Source organism: Micromys minutus (assembly GCF_963924665.1).
Source record: "Micromys minutus genome assembly, chromosome: 9".
NCBI classification, from domain to species: domain Eukaryota; kingdom Metazoa; phylum Chordata; class Mammalia; order Rodentia; family Muridae; genus Micromys; species Micromys minutus.
Window position 1 is genome coordinate 29,020,812 of NC_137978.1, and position 10,533 is coordinate 29,031,344.

Sequence of the window (10,533 nt, forward strand, 5' to 3'; positions counted from 1 at the left end):
ACTGATGTGGACTTCTTATTAGCTCCTGTGTCTGGATACTTGCTGAGGCTAGAGCAGAGCATCCAGAGCCAAGGCCTTGATGGAGTCCAACTCCCAGTGCCCCTAATGCCTTCCCAACAAGCTCTGCCTGCTGAGGGTGAGGTGAGTAGTGGTGCAGCTCTCCAGATTCCATTTCTTCGGATTGGTGAGGCTCTGGGGAAGAGTAGAAAACCAGTCTTTCACAGACATTTCTGGAACTGATACAGTTTCTAACAATAAATAAGACCCTGGGAATAGAGAGCCAATAAGATTCCATATATGCCCTCAGAATTCAGCTTAACTGGAGAAAAAATGATAAATAATTGTAAAATGGCCTGAGAGCCATAACATAATTCACTGTGAAACAGATCCTCTAAGCTGCATCCTTCAGAATTCCTCAACACATTAAAGTGTAAGAGTGCTATTTGAACAAGGAGCAATGTTGGTATTGCCAGTGCCTATATTCTAGAACAAACCCTAACCTTGTATCTACCAGCTGACTTTGGCACCAGCCTTATTTGAAGAACCTACAGGTAAAAGATAGGTATTGGCTCAGCAACTGTGGCTTGGTCACACGCAGAGCAATGGAGTAGATGATGAAAGAAACAACAATTATGTGATTGCTGTGTCACTAACCTGTGGCCTAATCAGTGAGTCAGAAGGCTGGTGTGATTAGCTCTGTTCCAGAAAAAGAAAAGGGGGGATTTAAGCTCTGTTGCAGGCCTAGTTTTGTAGAGGAGGTGCCTTTTAAGTTGATCTTGAGGGATATATAGGTTAGAATGTTTGAAATTAGACAGGAAAGATAATATAGGTAGAGGAAACAGCATAGCCCAAGCGTCTAGGAAGGAAACAGCACACAACTCTAGATGGCTGGATCATAAGACTGTGAGGTAATGTTTGAAGATCAGAATCTCTTTGCTATGTACTCTAAAATGTTGATGTGAACTTGCTTTCTATTTTTTCAGCACTCCATAATATTCTCTAGTTTGGTACCTACTCTGCATGCTACTTTATTAACAACTTACAATGCACAAGGTGCCTTAAGTTGCTTTGTCTTCCCCACAGACATTCGTGTGGCATCTAAAGGAAAGCAAACTATGATGGTACACATAGCTGTTCTCTAAAGTAGGACAACAGTGTCAGCATCCTTAACTTAACAAGACAGAAGCTTGGAGATAAGAAAGACTTGCTGAGGTCTTTTCCCAAATATTTTCATTCCTCATCTTAGGACTTTTCTTTAAGTCCAGGAATTTGGGAGGTCTAGTATGCTACAGACCTTCTGAACCAGCCTTCAAAGGATGTTCCTGCTCTGTTCATGATTCTTGCCTTCCAGTTTCATAAGCTTTGGGCAGATGAAGTGTAATATCAAAATAGCTCAGAGAAAGCCTTGGTAACATTTAAGATATTGAACGTGCTGCATCTGGTAACTAGAAATTTTAATGATCTCCTGCTGTTTTGGTAATTGGATAAGTAAATACATCAGAATAAATCACACCAGCAAGTCTTTTGTATGTCGTTAGGGACTCAACTCTTTTAACTCCTGTTCAAAGCTCCATCTCTTGAGTGGTGCTTGTGTGTAGAACTACGAACACACTGGCTTGCATGGCCCTACTTGGGTTTAAAATGCATGCAAATTGCTCAGTTTCTCTCTAGCCACTCTGCTTCTGAAGACACATTGAGCACACCACTAAATGACCTCTCTGCAGCCAGGGGAAAGTATTTTTCTGAAGTTTATGCTATCTAGAAATTTATATTCTAACTCCAAACTGCCTTCCTATCTATACTACCATTAAAGGCCCCAAAGAACTTTGTCAGAAACACCAACACCCATTTACAAATTGGGGAAATGAAAGGCTGATCAGTAAAGGATTGCCCTGTTTTAATAAGAAATTGTTTAAGAACTCTTAAGTTTTTGTGCAACTCTTTTCCATATAGAAATGTGGAAGAGGGACCATAGGAACATGGTTTATTGAAAGACCACTGGGGTGTTAGGCAATGCTATCTTACAGATAAGAAATGTGTGTTTCCTCTCACAAGAGATTATGACTTATACAAAAGATGCAGTGCCAGGATTTAAAATCCACTTGTTTCTTAATTGTGCCTAATGGTGAGATTCTGGGGCAAACAATGATTAGGATTTCTCAGAAGGCCTTTTAAGTTCACAGCTCTAAACCTAACCAGTGTGTAAGTATCTTTTCCCTGTTTCTCTGTGCCATAGTCATTAATTAGTGTTGTGATCCAGTCTAGTCAGAGACATCCTAGAGATCTGTTATGAAGACCTGGTTGTCTGGTATAGTATTGGTCTCTAAAGAGAGGCTTGTCCCCTAGATCAGTGTTTCCCTACCTCTTTCAAACTACTACGTAATCACTGAGGTAATCATACTACCTTGAGCTGGCTCAGAATCAGTCCAGCCTTGGAGCTTCTGGCAGTCCCCAGTGGTGAAGAGATCAGTGCTTATCACATCTATAACCTAGGTGTGCCTCTAGAGATAATCTGCACTACAGGATGAAATAGAAGTTTGGGGTATGTCAGGTGATAGAGGTTTCTGTGATGTTGTCTAAGACGGGTGTTTTGCTGTGGGAGGAACTATGATTGGAGGAAGTATAAATAGGACTCACTGGACATTGATGGCATGTTTGCATAGCTAGCTTTGCAGCATTTCTTTGTCTCTTTGCTGATCTTCATTGTATTGAGAGGGGTACAAAAGAGAATTTCTCTTGGTGTCTCAGCGAGTCCTGGTCATTGCTGCTGACTTGTGCCAATTTGGTGGCAGAGGACTGGCATTTTTTGTTAGATGTGCCACTGCTGCTAATTCAGTTTGCTGTCCTGATCTTACTGAACTGCACTGTTGGTATCTTGACAAACAGATTGGGTTGCCCAAGGAACTACTTTTAAACAGGTCCACATCCCCTTGTCCTGTTTACCATCTTTTCTCCCCTACCTTTAGACAGTGGGCTAGAAGGAGGTAGAAGCATTTGAGAACTCTTATTAAAAGTAGGCTTAAAAACATATAAGCCTACAACAGAATCTTTTTTTGTGAACTTACTTACTATTTATGCTTCTGTGGACTCCAAGCTTATAAACTACTCTGTAAAGCAGAACTTCTACTTGCTTAGTTGAAATTGTGCCTTCAGAGCTGAAGGAGTTTGCAACCCCATGAGAACAGTATCAGCCAACCAGACCCTCCCCTCCAGAACTCCCAGGGACTAAACCACCATCCAAAGAGCATACATGGAGGGACCCATGGCTCCAAGCCGCATATGTAGGAGAGGATGGCCTTGTTGGGCATCAATGGGAGAAGAGGCCCTTGGTCCTGTGAAGGCTCAGTGTCCCAATGTAGGGCAATGCCAGAGCGGGGAGGCTGGAGGGAGTGGGTAGATAGGTGGGGGAGCACCCTCATAAAAGCAGGGAAACCAGGGAAGGAACCAATCTCAGGGAGAGAAGACCTGACTATCCTTTGGTATTGGGTTTTTGTGGGTTTATTTTGGGGCGTTGTTTGTTTTTTATTGTTGTTGTTTTAATGGTTGGTCTGCATACTTTGATTTTTCTCCTGTTTTTAGACTAAAAAACATCTCCTCTTACCTTACCCATGTTAGGCTCTCCTCTCTTACCTCTGGGCTTTCCCATTTACATTGTCACTTAGTATTGTAGTGACCAAAAGACACCACTAGGAACACCAAGGCCAGGAAAGGTGACCAAGCCATCCCTAACAAGATGCCAATTTTTGAGGACATCTTAACATTAATAAGAATATCAGTTTTTACCCTGTCCATAAAACAGAATAAGAGGGGTACTTAAAGAATTATGGTAATCCCTTAATTAGATAATATGAAGACAATTAGCATAGTGTGTGGCACTTAGAAAATGCTGAGTAAAGAGCAACATAGATTGAGACCCTATCTCCAAAAAAGAAAAGAAAAAGGACTTCCCTACAGATGTCAGAAACCCTGAAATAACAACTACAGTGTTTAGTCTTAATCATCCATTTCACCTGGCCTAAGTCACTTGACTTCTGAGTCTCAAGTTGCCCACCTGTGAAATGAAGGCCTGGGATCCTGGCTGCTTAAGGCATTTTCTCAGCATAACATTCTGAGATATCCAGTGTGGCAAGACGAGACTCTGTCACATTAGTTTACATTTTCACAACAGAGTATTAATTTTAGAGCAGGAACTGAATGAAGTCCAGGGAGGTCATAGGAGGAAAATGCATATAAAATTTCAAATTGCTGAGAAAATTGATATAGCAAAGAAAAGCTCTGTTTGGCAGAGAATGTGTCCCATCTGTGCTAACAAACGTTTTTACAGAGTTAGTTTGCTAAAAATGTTGTTTGAATGAGAGAATATGCCCATTCAGGTTTCCCGGGTTCAGTAAAGAAAATATCAGGATGGTTGACATCCCTCTTCTAACTATAAAGTCAAACTGTACCTCTTATTTGAGAACACCCCTCCTCCCACAAGGAATCCCAAAGTGTTCATTCTCTGTTGATTTAGAGAGTCAATAATTCAGTAAAGTCCCAGGTAAATGGCAAAAGACAAACTCAGATTGGGTTTTTGTATTCGTATTTTATAAACATTTCAGTACCTTTTTTTTAATGACCTTTGTTTCTTTGCCATTCTTAAAGTGAAGATCTTGTGCCCTGGAAGCTTGATTAAAAGAAACTCTAGGTCATTTCTTTCAACTTCTTTCTCCATGTAGATACTCAGTATTTCTAGCCATATGATCTAGTAACTCAGTAGATCCCAAAGCTAAATTACCTTGATTCACAATCTGCCCTTAATAGCTTTGATACTTTAGACAATCTGCTCTATAACTTAATTTCCTCATAAAATAAGGATAATCGTCCTGCCAACATTGGAGGACTAGTATAAAAATTAGTTTTATTAATGCAGAGTATGTCGTTGATTGCCTGGTTTGAAATAAATGCTCAGAAAATGTTAGTTCTTACCATCATCTATGAATGCCTGTATTTGGATGTCTCTAAGTGCAACAAACTTCCCTCTTCCCTCCCAAGTCAATCTGTTCATTAGTTGGTTTGCCAAACCTGACTTTAAAACTTCAGTCTCTACAACAGTGTGTGAGGTAGCCTTGGTGACCTTATCTACAAGATGGTACTAGTACTGATTTCACAAGACCATCTTGAGGACTAGTTAATAAATCTAGAATGCAGGCTGTATGAACCCAGCTCACAGGAGATGCTCACTCAGTGATGCTTGCTGCTGTGGGGATGACTGAGAACAAGAAGATAAATACCAGAAGGAGGCAGAAGAAAAGCAGTGACCATTATTAGCTATGTTAGTACCTGCTTCTCTGAAGAATTCTGCTTCCTGTGACTTCCTCACCATCCTGGCTCTCTGTACTGGAGCCTCACCAAACACATCTGCCTGCTTGTGCTTGTCAGACTTGAGAGCCAGCATAGCTCATCTCTGCCCCTAAAGCAGCAGCACTTCCTTGTACCCTCTCCACACACAGTTCTCTTGCCCTCTGATGTTCATTAGGAAACAGACTTACTTTCCTTCCTACCCTTCTACATGCTCCATGCTCTTAGAATGAGGCCGACAGCACTGCAGAGCATTTTCACAATTTGACCACCAGCTATCTGCTGGTCCTGCTTGGTATCCTGTGTTCCCCTAGTTTCCCCTCATTTTCAAATTATAGAATACAGTGTAATTTTTTATATATGAAAAGATCATATAATAATCAAAATAGAATACTTAGCATATGTAATGCCCAATTTAAGTAACATTTCTTTGTAATGAGATTTGAAAATAATTCTTTTCTAATCACGTACTTGAGTCACAGAACATGGAGAAATCCAGCTGGTTCTCAACTGGAAGCTTTATCCCTACTAGTGGCTTTCATAGTGCTGGTAAATGCTATGACTCTACTGGAAGAGGAAGGTAATCTTCAGTCTCAGCTGCCTAATAGGATATGCCCACTAGTGCAGTAGCGCCACAGTGTTTAAACAGCCCCTCAGGTTCAGGAGTCCATGAAGAAGATGAAGGATGAAGATTATAAAAGCTAGAGATGTTGGATGACTCAATTGTCGGGGCTTTCTGGATACAGCAGTGCAGATGCCCATGTGAACTCTCAGCAGCTGTGACAGCATGCACAAGACCTAAGCAGAAGCAAGCCAGACAGAACATCAGTGTGGAGAGGGAGCTGACGACTGACGTTTGATTGTTGCTAGCAAAGGGAAGGCCAGTTTTCTTTAATAAATAGTTTGACACCCGATATATGGACCACAATGCAGGGCAGGCTCCGTGCAGAAGTAGTCAGCCAATACAGACGGACTTGGTGAGCTGAAAGGGAACAGCCGAGCGTGTGCGCATGACCTTGCATGGGTAGAAAAGCGGTAAGCATTTGGGGAAAGTTAAAGAGTTACTGTGATCAAAAGTATTGCATGAAGTTCTCAAAGAATTAATAAAAACAGTTTTTAAAAAGCCAAATGTGAAAAAATTCTTCTGGTTATTTAGAACTATATAATACACTATTGTTAACTATAGTCACACTACTGGGCAATAGAATACCAAAGGGATATTTCTGGTTTTTTAATTAATTCAGTGACAGTAGGGCTCATTTAATCTTTTTGTTTAAATTTTATTTTTTACTTTCATCTAATCTCTTAATCTTATGTTTTCATCTGTAAAATAGGGATAACACTAGTTACGAGACTAGCATCTAGATCAAATGATATTAAAAAAAAGACTTTGTGTGTTTTACAGTGTGTTCTTCTATTTCATGTTATCCTCATTAACACTGACCCAAAAGTATTGCCGAGTTCAGAGCAGGCAGAATGGCAACTACAGCATTCACACATGGTTCCAGCGTGCTCACTTGGGGAACAGAGGCTGTTGGATTGCTGGGAGTTCAAGGTTGCTAGTCTGGTCTACATAGCAAGTTCCCATTATGAGCCATGTGAACTTAGAACAAATTCTAAGCCTTTCAAAATCTGTTCCCTGGCCTGTGAAATGGAAATAACAATACCTAGTTCAAGGATCATTGTAAAGATTAAATAAATTAATATATACAGTGTGTAATGAAAATTTATAAACTATTAGATGTCACTGTTGTCAACCGTTGTGCTACTGGTGCAGTAATGATTTGTTTTACTAAGCAAATGGACTAAAAAAGAAAGAAAAACAAAAGTCTACATGGGAAAGAAAGAACAAAAGAATGGAACAAAATGAACTTTAGAATGTGTTGAAGGCCTCACATGGGCCCTATGAGAGCGTGTGTTCCAACAGAGCTGTGCTCATTTCAGAGCAGTACTCTGGCTGTAGCACCTCACTGAAGCTGGAGAATGACACCTTCAGACTTTGCATACAGGGAAAAGCTGGAACTCTTGCTGGGCAGTGGGGTAGAAACAAAGACAACTGGACCAACCTAGGGAGAGATTAAAGCTGCTATTCAAGAAACACTCTACAGAGAGGGTGGGGGACAAAAATGGCTGTAACATTTACTGGCTTGGGACTGTACCACAGGTTTCATTCATAGCTTCACTTAGTTCTCACACTACCTACAAAGGAGAAAGTAAATATAGGAAAATGGAGTCTCTACTTGTTTACCTACTTCAGGATCATATAGATAGAATGTAGGTTTTTATCACTTACTCACTCACTCATAACCTACTCCCCCAACCCCCACCCCCGCAAGGGTTTCTGTAGACCAGGCTGGCCTGCAGTTCACAAGGATCTGTCTCCCTTGGCCTTCATGCACTGGGATCAAAGGCATGTGCCACCACTACCAGTTACTGCTTCACTCTAATCATGACACTGAAAGCAGACTCCTCCTAACTGGAACAAGTGGCAGCTACATTGAAATTCAGTTTCTTACCTCTGCAACCTTTTCATGGTGGCTGTTTTATGGAATAATTCAGAAATATATTGGAAGTGTGTGGCTTGTAATATATGTCCAAGAAATCTTTGATTGTTTTATCAGTGACAACTAGAATTTTAACTAAGAGTTTATGAATCTCTTACCTTACACATCTACCACCCTAGTAGGTGCCACGTAGGCCTGATGCTCCAGCCTCTCTGCCTGTTTTGCTTCCTAACACCTCTTCCTGCCTGTTCTCACAACTTTGCCACTAGTGTAGGTTTTGGTTTCTCCCAATAAGCATCATATTTACAAGCCACAAATAACAAAGTAGAAGATGCGGGAAGAGCTCCGGCATGTTAATTAAGAACAATAGCAGAAGCAGCTGGGCAGAAAATGCCAAAGAGTCTGAAGCAGAGGCAGCATAGCTCTGTTTGTTGACAGAAGCCAGTGCAGTGTTGTACGTTAATTGGGGAAGTAGGTAAACATTTGCCAGCAGCTTGCCCTCCCTGAATACTGGAAGACAGACAGCAGGCTGGGTACTCCCTTCCACCTTGCCTGCCCATCTGCCCAGCACCCAAGAGATAATAGTAGGGCAAGATTTATAAGCAGAAAAAAAAAAGTAGAGGTGGATATATTTTCTTAAAGACCCTCCTGAGCATACTAAATTTCTGTCTGGATACACCAAAGAGAGTGTTTCCCATATCAGCTTACTAGTCTGTCTGACACCCAGCCCAGTCCTCAGGGCCTCCCCTTATCTAGCTGGAAGAAGAAAGCAGAGTCATCTCATTATGAGTGGCTTGAGTTGAGCAGACAAATTGCCTGCCCATACTATTTACCCAAGGTCCCAAAGCTCATATAAATAGCAGAGCAACAGCTTCAGATATAGCTAGAAAGTACTGCATGCTCAGAGCAGCCTGTTGCCCACATATCCATCTTCCTTACAGTTGCTCTCATACACAGCGTATTGTTGATCTACTCCATACTAGACACTGCTAATTATGTTCTTTCTCATTTAATCTTCATCAGTCGTATCAGACAAGAGTCTCAGAGCTGATAGCCTACACCACTGACTTAAACCAAGGTCTTCCTATTTTTAAATCCTATATCCTTTCTACTAACCTAGCACTTTTCAGCCTTTCAGAATTCATAACCCCTTTTAATGAATGTTTTTGTTTCTTTCTGTTACGTTTATAAAACCTTCACATGCCACCTCTGCCTTGGCTTAGGGAGGGCAAAAATCTAATTAAGATCTCTCATGGAGCATAGCCATGGTATCAAGGTCTCATCTACCTTTCACAGTTCAGTAGCTGATTTTTTTAAATATTATGTGGTAGCCTCATCTTTCCAAACTACATATACCCCCAATAAGGGGATTGTGATATGTCTCCCTGGGGATCATTCCTGGAATATAGTCATCTCTAGTCACAGTAGAATGGCTATTCTGTAGTTTACTACATGTAATTTTAGTGGAAGGAGCTAGTCCTTGTCCTTCTAAGGTTTAGTTGTTGTCCCAACAAGCAGAGAGGTTAACCAGATAGAGGTGAGTTTAACCAGATGGACCCTCTGTGTCTTTCCCAAAAACACAGAAGACAAGGGCCCTCTCTAGGAAGTGGCTGAGTCTTAGCCTTGAAGTCAGTACTAACTCTCTTACTTGATGAATCCCAGGTTCCTTGGAGAACATAACCCCACCAGCAGCACACAGTTATTTTAAGATCAAATAAGATACTTGCATGTGCTCATGCCTGTGTGTAAAAGACTAAAAATTGATGTGCTTGTTCCAGATTTCTGAATGTGTGTGTGTGTTTTTCTTTTCAGGTAACTCAGCTAGACCCCAATAAGTCCTTATTGGAGGTAAACTTGTTCCCTCAAGAAACCCTTTTCCTTCAAGCAAAAGAGTAAACATGACTGAGCAGTGGAAACAGCCACTCCTGACAAGCCAGCGGCACGTGTCAAGAGATGGGCTTCTCACCAGCCCACCTACATACTGGTGTCACTCAGTTCCATGTCACACCTCTGCCTCTTGCAAGATTGCTGGAAAAAAGTAATAAACATAGCTACTTAAAATTTCCCATCCATGAGTATATGTTCCCCGTTCCTCATTTTGGAGTACCACAACGTCATTGCCCTCTCCTGATAGCTGCCCTCTGCCCTTGTTTTATGACTAATGTTCTGTTGTGTATGAGTGACCCCTTGGGAACTTAACCTCTGCAGTACCTGTCTTTCCCTCATTGTCCAGGACAGTTCTTTCTATCCATGGCATCAGGATGCTGTATATTTGATATGTCTCATTGCGCCAGAGCTCAGACCCTCTGCCCTTTCATGTCTATAACTGCATTTTAAGTTTATCACTCAACTTTAAAAGCCAAATGAGTTGTTTTGGCCTGAACATCATTTTGGGGTAGAGAAATGTATCATATATCTGACTCCTTTACTAAGATATGAGATTTTTGTTAGTAGACTGATTTTTGATATATGTGTAAGGTATTTATTTATCCCTGTCATGAGCTCCATATTCCATCTTGCAGGGGTTTGTTTGTTTCATTGCAGCTTTGGAAACTATTCAAGTACACAATGTATTGAGATCGTGTGCAGAGAGTGCTGGTAACAAGCTGTGGCAAGCTGCTCTTCAGCTTGTATTGAGGCACTTAGAACTTCCTAGATACCTGCTCCCACATGGCTAGTGTCTCGGTGTACA

The 10,533-nt window shown here is 41.2% G+C and overlaps 1 protein-coding gene across 1 annotated transcript in view; it reads left to right on the top strand.

Annotated features, from left to right (window-relative positions):
* The window catches only part of FAF1 (Fas associated factor 1), a 265,810-nt gene extending 255,908 nt beyond the window's left edge, over positions 1-9,902 (top strand). Inside the window, exon 19 of the mRNA XM_080921695.1 lies at positions 9,654-9,902. Coding sequence (XP_080777821.1) covers positions 9,654-9,737 — 84 coding nt within the window. The 3' untranslated portion in view covers positions 9,738-9,902. The remainder of the gene's footprint in view (positions 1-9,653) is intronic.
* Positions 9,903-10,533: the final 631 nt, after the last annotated feature.